The sequence below is a fragment of the Oryctolagus cuniculus genome, chromosome 1, assembly GCF_051225735.1.
Source record: "Oryctolagus cuniculus isolate XC-2025 breed Fujian yellow rabbit chromosome 1, ASM5122573v1, whole genome shotgun sequence".
NCBI lineage: Eukaryota > Metazoa > Chordata > Mammalia > Lagomorpha > Leporidae > Oryctolagus > Oryctolagus cuniculus.
In genome coordinates, this window is record NC_142867.1 from 165,110,041 (window position 1) to 165,123,318 (window position 13,278).

Sequence of the window (13,278 nt, forward strand, 5' to 3'; positions counted from 1 at the left end):
GCCTCAGGTTTATATATCTCATAAATGGCATAACAAGCATTAGAACAGACATATGTCTGGCTAAAGACTCCAAGCCTTTAACTACCCTGCTACAATGTCACTTACAGTAACAGCGGATCTAGAATTTGGAAGGTTTGCCTGTCTAGAGTCTCTGCATCCTCCAGTTCATCCTGTCTACTCCCACCACAGAGATCTATGATAGAAACCTGATTGTGTCTCTCAGCTATTTAAAAAAATGCCAAATGGCTGATTACTTATCTGCAGGATAAAGTTCAAAGTCAAGATGCCATACCTTTAGGAGGGGAACCTGTGGGGAGCAGCCCGGACTGGACTGAGTTACTGGAATTAAGACTTATTCTATGCATCTGCTCTCCCACAATATGGCGCTGGGAGAGAAGAAAACAGCTTTTACACAGCTGCCTCCAGTTCAATCAATAAACTGTAGGACTTGCTCCTGATTGGAGAGCAGCGTACTCGGCGTGTGGGCAGCCGAGTTGGGATTGGCGGAGGAGGACTATAAAGGAGGAGAGAGACGGCATGCACCGGGGAACATCTAAGGGGAACATCTAGCTGAAGGAACACCTGTGCAGCCCCCGAAGAGAGCCGGCCGGCGGTGTGCCGCTCCCCTGCGGAAGTGGGGAATGTGGCCAGGGGGAACTGCCCTTCCACGGAGGTGGAAGGGATAGTAGCCAACCCGGGAAGAACCAGCAGCAAACCCAGGGAGGGCCGAGCAGACGAAAGAACAGCGCAGGGTCCTGTGTCGTTCCTCCATGAAGAGGGGGAGCGACATAATGGTGCCGTGACTCGGATATGAAGCCTAGGCAGGGTTTAGTGTCGTTCCTCCATGAAGACGGGGAGCGACATAATGGTGCCGTGACTCGGATAGGAAACCTAGAACGGATAGGAAACCTAGCTCGGATAGGAAACCTAGGACGGATAGGAAACTTAGGAGGGAAGAAACGGAAAGAACTGGGAAAATACCGGAGAGAGAGACTAGCAAACAGCCTAGGGAAAAGCCGGACGATAAAGGTGCCGGAAGGAGCTATTGAAAGCCTAGGCATAGACTCGGATACGGACTACGGGGGGAAGCTGGGAGAAATCTCTAAGGTCGAAAGCGAAAGTGAAAGCTAGAACAAACAGACTCAGATGCGGACTGTGGGGAGAGGCCAGGAGAAATGAGGGAGGAGTATTGTTGGAGGAAAACTTAAGGAAACATACCGGGTAGAGAAAAATGTTAGGGAAATTGAAGCTGCGGGGGGCAGGCCAAGGCGGAAATGAAAGCCACTTTGGGATTCTCAAGTTAGCCCGGGAAAAGGGGGCGAAAAGTTGAAACCAGAAGCTGAAACGTAAGCCTGGTTGGGATCCGTCTGATTAGCCCGGGGAGCAAAGGACGGGAAGCCAAACCGTGGGGTGGAGACGTAAGCTGGGTTGAATTCGCCAGGCTAGCCCGGGGAACTTAGATTGAATGCTAGTGGCGGACACGTAAGCTACGCTGTGTGACTCGCGGAGGCTGCCGTGCGCAGAGAGAGCGTGCGGGGCACAAGTAGATAGGGAACGGGGCTGGCGCGAGGCCGTGGTTCAGACGCGAAAGGGTTAAGTGCGAGACCGCAGAGTGGGAGTGTGCGCGCGCAAAGCCGAGCCGCGCAGATGAGAGAGGCGCGGGCTGAAGCGGCGCAGAGCCGGGAACCCGCCGGTGGGGCGAGGTGCCGGAAAGCCGCGGGGATAAGAGAAACAGAAGTTTAGAAGTAAGATGAGAGAAATAGGAATGCTGGAAGATAGAAGTAAAATGGGAGAAATAGGAATGCCCGGAGATAGAGAAATAGAGAAATAGAAAGGCCTCCCCTCAACATGGCAATGAGAGAGCTTGGATTCGGTCTGCCTGATTAAGTGAGGTGATGAGCACCTGCGGCGGCTAGCAGCTTATGCGCCGCAGGTCACCGAAGACAGGCACGAATTAACATCAGTAAGGCCTCCCCACAATACAACAATTAGGAGGCTTGGATTCGGTCTGCCTGTTTAAGGCGGTAAGCGCCAGCAGGCGGCTCGACCAGAGTGTGAGCCGCAGGTCACCAAACACAGGCACGCATCAGCGCCTAAAAACCTCCTCACAACATGGTGAAGAGAGGACCCGGATTCGGTTTGCCTGATTGATAGGACTTGTAAGAACCTGTGGCAACTCTAGCAAGTAGAGCAGAGTGTGTGCCGCGGGACACCGAAGACAGGCGCGTATCAACGCCAAAAATAAAAAGAAAGGGGGATCTGTGGGGAGCAATTCGGACTATACTGTTACTGGAATTAAGACTTATTCTATGCATCTGCTCTCCCACAATATGGCGCTGGGAGAGGAGTAAAACAGCTTTTACACAGCTGCCTCCAGTTCAATCAATAAACTGTAGGACTTGCTCCTGATTGGAGAGCAGCGTACTCGGCGTGTGGGCAGCCGAGTTGGGATTGGCGGAGGAGGACTATAAAGGAGGAGAGAGACGGCATGCACCGGGGAACATCTAAGGGGAACATCTAGCTGAAGGAACACCTGTGCAGCCCCTGAAGAGAGCCGGCCGGCGGTGTGCCGCTCCCCTGCGGAAGTGGGGAATGTGGCCAGGGGGAACTGCCCTTCCACGGAGGTGGAAGGGATAGTAGCCAACCCGGGAAGAACCAGCAGCAAACCCGGGGAGGGCCGAGCAGACGAAAGAACAGCGCAGGGTCCTGTGTCGTTCCTCCATGAAGAGGGGGAGCGACAGAACCACTGAATGAAACCATGGGAAGAGCATTTGTTGAGTGAGCAGTCAGCATCCTTCCTATCTGAAGCCTTTTGAATAGCATTTTAAAAAATTTATTTTATGGGGCCAGCACTGTGGCATAGCGGGTAAAGCCATTGCCTGCAGTGCCAGCATCCCATATGGGTGCCAATTCGAGTCCCGGCTGCTCCACTTTCCATCCAGCTCACTGCTGTGGCCTGGGAAAGCAGGACAAGGTGGCCCAAGTCCTTGGGCTCCTGCACCCGCCTAGGAGACCCCAAGATAGCTCCTGGATCTGGATTGGCACAGCTCTGGCCATTGCAGCCATTTGGGAATTGAACCAGCAGATGGAAGGAAGATCTTTCTTCCTCCCCCTCTGCCTCTGCCTCTCTGTAACTCTTTCAAATAAATAAATCTTTAAAAATGTATTTTATTTCCTCCACAAATGGATATTCAATTCAAACAATGGGACTAAACATTTGTAGCCACAGCAAGTGATCACACGGGGTCTCATGCTTACATGGGTTTAGGGTTTAATGCTATGAAGTCATCATCTTATAATATTTAATAATTTTAAGTTTGTGGCTGATGGGACAATGGAGCATGAGCCAGGCCTTTTTGCCTTGACTCATGGGTGTCCCACCTACTACAGCCTAGCTGAGATGGGTTCTTATTCACATGCCAACTCCCAAGCAATGGCTGGCCTTCCTTCCCCTGCTCTTGCCCTTTGCCTAATCCAGAAACCAGGTCACACTGTTGACAGGTGGTTTAGGATTCTGACCCCAGAGTGAGGTCTGGGCATGGGCACAGGAAGGACTGAGGTCAGACAGGTGTTCTACTTCATCCAGGTTAGGGTAGGGCAATGCTACCCCAACCAGGGGCTGACTATGTCAGTTTATAACTCTGTGGGACCCTCTTGTCCATCTCTAATCCAAGTGCCAGGAAATTGGAATTACTGAGGGTCACTTGTCCCCTGTGTGTTGGAGCAGTGGGCCCAGGGAAAGGAGAGATTGACTTAACCACATAGCTAGGGCTCCACATCTTCTTTTAGAACTGAACCTCGTAAATTATGTAGCATGCCTTGTCTATAGATCTTTGGAATGTCTCTTTGAATGTAGTGTCTCTTTGAATATAGTAGAAATGTCAAGTCATAATAAAACTGTGACATTAATGTTACCTCCGAGGGTGCTGGGTGCAAGACACTAACAATTTAATAAGTTTGGGCCTTTGCATTGACCTATGCTAATGTGTAATTTCATGCTGTTTTGCATGGCAAGGGAAGTTTTTCAGAATTCATTTGATTGCAAGATCAATGTGAAAATGCATTATCTGCCTGCCTTGAGCATGGTCAACTGTTGACCTCTCCAATTAAGTAGACCTGAGAAAGAAAATTCAATTATAATGAACAAATGTTTCTTGAACACTTTCTATGAATAAGGCCCTGTGCCAGGCCCTGCGGGGAATATGCAGATATGTGGAGTTTGTTGCTGTCTTTGGGTGCTTGCAAGCAGTTGGAGGCACAGATTTATGTGCGGGTGACAATGGCCTCACTATGCTACCTTAATTTAGGAAAGCAGAGGAATGGACTTCGTGGAGCAGGGCTGTGTGCATGTAGCCCCTCATAGCAAGCATTGCTGGGTCCTTGCCCGGTGTCCATTCCCTGTGTGGGAAGAGAACCCTCGTTTTTTCAGAGTCTATTCCTTGGGAAAGATTAGTCTATCTCCAGGGCCGGCGCCGCGGCTCACTAGGCTAATCCTCTGCCTAGCGGCGCCGGCACACTGGGTTCTAGTCCCGGTCGGGGCACCGGATTCTGTCCCGGTTGCCCCTCTTCCAGGCCAGCTCTCTGCTGTGGCCAGGGAGTGCAGTGGAGGATGGCCCAGGTGCTTGGGCCCTGCACCCCATGGGAGACCAGGATAAGCACCTGGCTCCTGGCTCCTGCCATCGGATCAGCGTGGTGCGCCGGCTGCAGCGCGCCGGCCGCGGCGGCCATTGGAGGGTGAACCAGCGGCAAAAGGAAGACCTTTCTCTCTGTCTCTCTCTCTCACTGTCCACTCTGCCTGTCAAAAAAAAAAAATTAGTCTATCTCCAGCTCAGTAACAGTAACAAGTGTTGAACAACCTAGCCCCTTCCTGATAATCTCATGCCTCATGTCAGTGACTGGTTTAGAGGCAGAGATGTGATTTAATGCTAGTCAATGGAACATGAAGGCAAGTGTGAGGGTTACTTGTGGAAACATTTTCTTGCAGTAGAGAAAGTTCTGCAACTGACTGCAGAGTTTATAATCCTGGCTCCTCAGTCTACTAGCTACATGTCTGTAGGGAAGGTACTTAACCTTTCTGTCTGTTTCTTTATGTGTTAAATGGGGTTTATAATAGTGTGAGCAAGTAGGGCGGTTTTGAGGATCAAAATTAGTTCCTATTTAGAAAGCATTTAGAATAGCGTCTAGTACATAAGTGGTAAGTGTCATTACCGTTAATTTAAGAGGTAAATATTAACTACATGATATGATTGATCTCTTTATTATCATTTTCCATCAGGGTCTTGTGTTATTGGCAGACAAAATTTAGCCTCTGCTGTTTCTTCCTTGTGGTGTTCTGGATGTCCTCAGCCTGTGGGCCTTCCAAGTCTCAAAAGTGTCCCAGAGGCACATCACAAAATGTGGGTGGCCTCAAGCAGTTCCTGACATAAGTTCCTGGCCATCTCACTATAGTTCTGGCCTTATCTTAATTATATTTAGATGATTTCACAAAAGCTGGAGATTTTCAAGGTTTTCTTATATATACAAAGGTACACTTGGGGCTGGCATTGTGCTGTATTGAGCTAAGCCACTGCTTGCCATCATCCCATATTGGAATGTCTGAGTTCCACGTGCTTTTTTTTTTTTTTTTTTTTTGACAGGCAGAGTGGACAGTGAGAGAGAGAGACAGAGAGAAAGGTCTTCCTTTTCCATTGGTTCATCCCTCAATGGCCGCTGTGGCCGGCGCACCACGCTGATCCGAAGCCAGGAGCCAGGTGCTTCTCCTGGTCTCCCATGAGGGTACAGGGCCCAAGCACTTGGGCCATCCTCCACTGCACTCCCGGGCCACAGCAGAGAGCTGGCCTGGAAGAGGGGCAACTGGGACAGAATGCAGTGCCCCGACTGGGACTAGAACCTGGTGTGCCGGCGCCACAGGCAGAGGATTAGCCTATTGAGCCATGACACCGGCCCACGTGCTGCTCTTCTGATCCAACTCCCTGTCAATGTGTCTAGGAAGGCAGGGGATGGTGGCCCCTGCCACCTATGTGGGAGACCAGGATAGAGTTCCTGGCTTTTGCTTTGGCTTGGCCCAGTCCTGGCTGTTGTGGCTGTTTGGGAGTAACCAGTGGGTGAAAGATCTCTATGTCTCCCTATCTGTTGCCCTGTCTTTTAGATAAATATATAAATAAATAGTTCCTAGGAAAAAAATTAAAAGCTACTCTTGAGAGAGAGAGAGCGAGAGACAGACAGACAGACAGATTCAGGAGGAACTGGTTCACTGTTATGGAGGCTACATCCCTCACCCTTCCAGCTGCAAGCTGGAGACCTAGGAAAGGCAGTGGCGTGATTCTAGCTCATTCCTAAGGCTCCAATGCCAGGGGAGCTGACAGTGCAAATGCTCATGATCTTGCTTAAGCAGTACAGCAGGATGAAGAAGGGGTGAGGTCCTCCTTCCTCCAGCTTTTTATTCTGTTCAGAGCACCAGAGATTGGACAATGCCCATGCACACTGGGGAGGGCCACCTCCTTCCTGAGTTCACTGATTTCCATGTTAATCTCATCTGTAGAAACGCTCAGACACACATCCAGGAATAAGTTACTGTGGACATCCATAGTGCAGTCAAGTTGACATAAAATGAAGGAAATCAGTGGGGGACCTTCTTTGAGGTCACTTGTAAATTTGCAAATACTGCAATAACATAACTTTCCTCACAAAGTACAATAAACTACCACTTTAATAAGTTATCTCCATTGATACCAAATAATTCTATAGATGGACAGTTGAAATAATTAGTAAAGTTGCAAAATAGCCCCACTGAAATAAAGGCTTCCCAGAGTGTTGGGCTAAGAAGGTCTGTGAGGCTCCATCAGAGTTCAGGGGAAAAGCATGCTGGGATCAGGTACGACTGTCTGCTTTGAGCTATGGGTAGAGGTGGTAGTGGAAGCCATATTGCATTTCTGCGATCTAGGATTTACAATTGCTGCCCACCCTGCTTAGAAGGCAATTCACACATTATTAGGCTTGATTCCATAATTCTAGTTACTTTTCAGCACCAATTTGTTTACTTAATCAATGTACACTTACTGGGCACTTGAGATGCATTAGACATACCATTAAGCATTGTGGAAAATTTAAAAATGAATGATATGGATCCAACCCATAAAGAGCTCAAACAGTAGAGAAAGGTCTGGCCGCATGTGTGTGTGTGTGTGTGTGTGTGTGTATAGGATAAAGTGGTAAAATATGGCCAAGAAAGGCCTAGGGAAGGGAAGGGACCAGTGGGTATGTCAAAGGTGGGAGGGGCTACTTTCAGAGAGTAGAGAAGGTGATCAGTAAGGCAAGTTGGTAAGGGGGCATCTGATGCCAGCCCTGCAGTGCTGTAAGATCGTTCATGTGGACAGACAGGGAGATCATTTCAAACTGAGTGGTCAGAATGAGCAGAAGCACCCGAGTGGAGAGCTGAAGGCTCTGGGTGAACAGCTGACAGATGAGACTATGCGGTTGCTGTTTATCCTGCTTCTCCCTACAGAGTAAGCAGTTGCCTGGTGGGCTTCATTAGGCTGCTGTATTGATGTGACATCCATTTTTATAAGGGTTGCTTGGACCAAGGGAAAACATGTTCTTGGAAAGATCATTCTTCATCACCATTTGACATGTGACACATACAAATATCTTCAAGTAAAGGAGACACTGCAATGGTATTTCACACTGCACATTTTTATTGTAAACCTAAGAGAACTGACAAAGGCTCCTTCTATTTCCTTAACAACACACAGACTCATCAACTGCTGTCAATAAAGAACATTCCTGACATCATATTACTTCATTACATGAATAAGGCAAGTGTTCTGAACACACAAGTGAACTTTAGAACTCGTTGTTGATTAGCTGAAAATATTTGCAATAGTAGATTAAAATTGTAAATAGAGGATCACTCCTAACATGCTATCGTATCAGTCATACAAATGCACATATATAAAAATATGAGGTAGAGTTTTCTTAAATTTCTTGAAAATACTTCAAAAATTAAAGCAGTGCTGTTGGCTTTGTTAAGATAACAGTAAAGATAAACCAATTTTTAAAAAAATTGTTCTTCAGGCACATGTAAGAAGCTATGAAGATCCAGTCCAAGAAGCATCAAAAATGTGTTTGTTAATTTAGGATGTAAATTTTTGAGTTAGGAAATGAATTGCATAAAATGAAGCATCCTTGTAAAATTTAGAATGCATAGAATGTGAAATACGAACTTGGATGTTGATGAACTTGTCAGTCCTTCGTTTTACTTATTACTTGCTTGCAACTGTCTTCTAAGCAAACCTAAAACAGAGAAAGTTATTCTGTGACATTGAAATTATTGAGTTGCAAACAGATCCACAGCTATAAGCAAGTATGTTTGCCTTTCATGCCCTATCCTTGCCTTTCTATTTCCACTCCCATGCCTTTCCCTGGAGTTTTTATGGGTAGCCCTAAATCTATATTTACCCACTATATTTAGTAAGCTTGATTATGCATAGGCTAAATTCAGATATGAGACGATAATCCAGATTTTTGTTCGCTGAAAGAACTTTTTCTTTCCTATAAATTTTTAGTACAGGCTAAGCACTGACTTATTTTTTTGCTATTTAATGAAGCGACATTTTGCCTAGGGCTCCTGCCCTTATTGAGCTCTTCTGGAAGGTGCTGATTACACAGCTGCCCATGCCAGTTCCTTATGGACATTTAAGGCCTCTTCTTGGATGCACTTTTCCTTTTTCCAAACTGTCATGTAAATGCAATTGTTGAGGATGCAGCCTTTGTGTCTGGCTTCTTCACTGAGTATCATGTATTTGAGATCATGCATACTGTAGCAAGCAGTACTTCATTCCTTTTTATTGCTGAATACTATTCCACTCTATGGACAGACTACAATGTTTATTTCCTCTCCACTTAAGACACCTTTAAGTTGTTTTTGTTTTTTGATGACTACAAATAAAGACGCAATAAATATTCCAATAGAGATGTTAGTGTGGACATAGTTTTCATTTCACTTATGTTCATACCTAGAGATTGTCTGGTCATGCGGTAAATGAATCACTATATAAGAAACTGTCAGACTGCTTTCCTGCATATCTGTAACATTTTGTGTTCCCAACAATAATGAGTGTGAGTTCCAGTAGCTCCACATCTGTATCAGCACTTAGTATTATCAGACTTTTAAATTTTGGCTATTCTAACAGAGATGTGGTGATATGTCACTGTGTTTTTAAAAAATGTTTTATTTATTTGAAAGACAGAGTGACAGAAAAAGAGGGAGAGACAGAGAAAGAAATCTTCCATCTTCTGGTTTACTCCCCCAAAGCCACAATTGCCAGGAGCCTGAAACTCCATGTAGGTCTCCCATGTGGGTGGCAGGGGCCCAAGCATCTTCTGCTGGTTTTCCAAGTGCATTGGCAGGTAGCTACACTGGAAGTGGAGCAGACAGGTCTTGAACTGACGCTATGATATAATATGAGGTGTTTAGGTTGCAGGCAGCAACTTAACCTGCTACACCATAATGTTGACCCCTTGTTTTTTGTGGTTTTGATTTACATTTCCTTAATGACTAATAATGCTGAATATTTCTTCCCATGCTTATCTGCTATTGAGTCTTCTTTGATGAAGCATTTGTTCAAACATGTTGCTCTCTTTTTCTTTTTAAATCATTGTATTCCCTTATTATTGGGCTTATTTGAGAGTATTTTATCACAAGTCCTTTTTGTATTCTGGACATAAATGCTTTTTTCAGATCTGTAATTTCTAACTAATCTTTACCCAGGTTGTAATTTGTCTTCTTATTCTCATACCAGGTCTTTCACAAATGACAGATTGTTAATTTTGATGAAGTACAACTTATCTTTTTATTTATTTTTGTTGAGTTTTTGGGATCATATCAAAGAAATCTCAGTCACAAAGGCCACAAAGATCTTATCGTAGAATTTTTATGTTTTTAGGTTTTATTTTTCAAATCTATGATTTCTTTTGCATTAATTTTGGTAGACTGTGTGAGATGTTACTGGAAGTCCATGTTTTTAATATTATATGTCCATATCCAAGAATTCCACCACTTTTCAAAGACTTTACCTCTCCACTGAATGTTCTGTGCATCTGCTGAAAATCAACTGATCAAGCTTGTTAGGGTCTGTTTCTGACCTCATTTCCATCCAATCCATCTACATGTCTATCATTTCCTCAGTTTTGCATAACTATGATTATTGTAGCTTTACAGCAGAAAACTTACCCCTGTCTGAATTCATATTATTCATTATTTTTCTGATGTCTGTTGGGAGACATCAAATCATGAGACTTTCTGTAGTCATGATACCAGGGAGTTTCAAAGTCTCCCACCTTGTGTGACACCTTGCAGACAACACAGCTACCACTGTAGCTCTGCCTGCTTGTTTTCCTCTACTGCTGCAGTCGAAATCTCATTTCCCACCTCTGCCAGATAATTCCTGCTTGTGGTTTTCTGAGTTTCTTCTTCTCTTCAAACTTTTCAATAGAAACACTTTGAGTAAAAGCTTTGGGAAACATGATATCAGGGAAAATTCTCTTTTTAAGAAGCAAACCAAGAGTGGCAGTGACCAGCAGTTTTATCTACATGGTTGATTTCTTGTGTGGAGTTTTAAATGGCTCACACTGAATAGATGTAAAGAGAGAGAGGTTTTCCAGAAATATTGGCTGTGGTCATCTCTCTGTAGAAAATTCTTTATATCAGACAAAAAAATCTTTAGTTTCTAAAGAGAGGCATGTCCTGACTTACATCAGCCACACATCAGACCAGTCTCCAAACTGTAACTTAAATGAACTCATGTTTTAGGTGTACTGGAATAACAACTACACATAGTCACTTCTTAGTAAATGAAAATCAAATGAAATTATCTTTAAATGCCACATTTTACAGATTAGAAAACAGAATGCCAGAGAGAAAGTGCTTATGCCTCAGGCCACATAGCTCATTACAGCTCCCCCAGAACTAGAACCTACTCTACCTGAGGTCCTGCAGCTCATTATAGCTCTTCTAGAACTAGAACACACTGCCCGAGGTCCCAAAACTGTTCATATCTCAACCTGAAGTAGAACCCGCTCTGTCTGATGTCACAGCTCAGTAGATCTGCTGTCAACTCAAACCCATTCTGCCTAAAGTCACATAATTAATTGTAGCTCCCCTAGAACCAGAACCCACTCTTTCTGTGGCTACATAACTCATTATAGCCCTGCCAGAACTTGAACCCACTCTGCCTGAAGTCTCACAGGTCATTATAGCTCCTGTAGTGCTAGGACTCTCCAATGTTCTTTGCTTCAATGTTAGACTGTTATGCACAGAATTCTTTTTTTTGACAGGCAGAGTGGACAGTGAGAGAGAGAGACAGAGAGAAAGGTCTTCCTTTTGCCGTTGGTTCACCCTCCAATGGCCGCCACCGCCAGCACGCTGCAGCGCGGCGCACCCCGCTGATCTGAAGCAAGGAGCCAGGTGCTTCTCCTGGGTCTCCCATGCGGGTGCAGGGCCCAAGCACTTGGGCCATTGCACAGAATTCTATCAGTGGACTGTAAAACACTCAACTCTACATCAGAAACCATGCCTCCGTAGAGAAGAGGAGAACTAGGAGACGCTTCTCCTCTCGGGAAAGATGGAATTATTCCAAACTTCTTTACCTTGTCATTAGGCAATAGAGATTTCATATACATGTGTATGAGAAGGACAGGGGGCATTTCTTACCTAAAGAATGGGTTCTTTAAATCCAGGACATTCCCAGACCTGAAGCCTGTTTGGTTCACCAAGGCCACAATCTGAATGTCATAGCTCTGCCTGTATCACAAAGAAGAACACATCAGCTCACAAGACCAGTTAGTTATTCACATTGGTTTGCGGCAGTTTTTGCATGCACTTCTTCATGAGGGTCTTGAGAGCCCCAGCTTTGCAAATGATACATGTCTGTGTGTGTTTATGTGGATGTTAATAACACTGCCAGAGGTAACTGGAAACTTGAGTATTTGTTATAGGAGCCCAACAGCTATTGTTTCTTATCTCAGTAACAGAGTTGCATTATGGGTCTTCATTGGAGCACCAAAATGCTCTTCATAATGGAAGGATTAGCTCAGCTAAATTCTCAGACTGACATAAAATGGGTAACACGTGATTGATTTTAAGAGGCCCCAGATGAAGGCCGATGCAGTTACAGTGGAAAGAACTGGCTGACAAGAATAAGAAATGGACGTATCCAAGATGGCTGGAAAGGGTACAGCCACACTAATTTCAGCTGCTCTGTGATACGAAAGAACAAAGGGAGGACCATTTTTCTAGGGATCTGATGGAAATCTTTGGGGAAGAACTAAGAAAGCAATGAAAACTCTGTGGGACAAGAGGAGAGAAGACAGACACACTGCTGCAGCCAGCCAAGAGGTGCAGCCAGGGACTGGCTGGGAGCTGCCATCTTACCACAAAGCAAGAAATTGTTATGCACCCGGAAACTCAATTTTAGCTGAGAGGGAATTCCACAGTCACTGATTTTATTTCTGCCTAGTGTCGCTCCCCCTCTTCGTGGAGGAACGACACAGGACCCTGCGCTGTTCTTTCGTCTGCTCGGCCCTCCCCGGGTTTGCTGCTGGTTCTTCCCGGGTTGGCCACTATCCCTTCCACCTCCGTGGAAGGGCAGTTCCCCCTGGCCACATTCCCCACTTCCGCAGGGGAGCGGCACACCGCTGGCCGGCTTTCTCGGGGTCTGCACAGGCGTTCCCCTTAGATGTTCCTGGTGCATGCCGTCTCTCTCCTCCTTTATAGTCCTCCTCCGCCAATCCTAACTCGGCTGCCCACACGCCGAGTACGCTGCTCTCCTCCAGTCAGGAGCAAGTCCTACAGTTTATTAGTTGAACTGGAGGCAGCTGTGCGGAAGCTGTTTACTTCTCTCCCATCGCCATATTGTGGGAGAGCAGATGCATAGAATAAGTCTTAATTCCAGTAACTCAGTCTAGTCCGGTTTGCTCCCCACAGCCTAGGGTCTGAGAAACTGCTGAGGTTCAACCAGGGAAGCCACAGTGCTCCCTTCTCTCCCTCATCCCTGCAGAGCACCACACTTGGCTGCCCAAAGTCACGCAGCATCCCTCCGTTCCACTCCTACCAGACTCAGAATGAGACTCAGGACAATGTGTTGGGCAACGGTCATATCCCGTGTATCCTGCAACTGTGGAATTTGGGGGCACCAGCCCCAGGGCTACACTCACATACTCTATGTGAGCCAAGGGGATTCACCTTAGCTTCTGGAGGCTAACGCCAGAAGCAGCCCATAA

The 13,278-nt window shown here is 45.9% G+C and overlaps 1 protein-coding gene across 1 annotated transcript in view; it reads right to left on the reverse strand.

Moving 5' to 3' along the window:
* Nucleotides 1-7,676: 7,676 nt before the first annotated feature.
* Nucleotides 7,677-13,278, reverse strand: part of LOC100352221 (histone-arginine methyltransferase CARM1) — a 364,053-nt gene continuing 358,451 nt past the window's right edge. The window contains exons 13-14 of the mRNA XM_070051461.2: nucleotides 11,711-11,800; nucleotides 7,677-8,292 (exon numbers count right to left, since the gene is read on the reverse strand). Of these exons, the coding sequence (XP_069907562.2) occupies nucleotides 8,283-8,292; nucleotides 11,711-11,800 (100 nt within the window). The 3' untranslated portion in view covers nucleotides 7,677-8,282. The remainder of the gene's footprint in view (nucleotides 8,293-11,710; nucleotides 11,801-13,278) is intronic.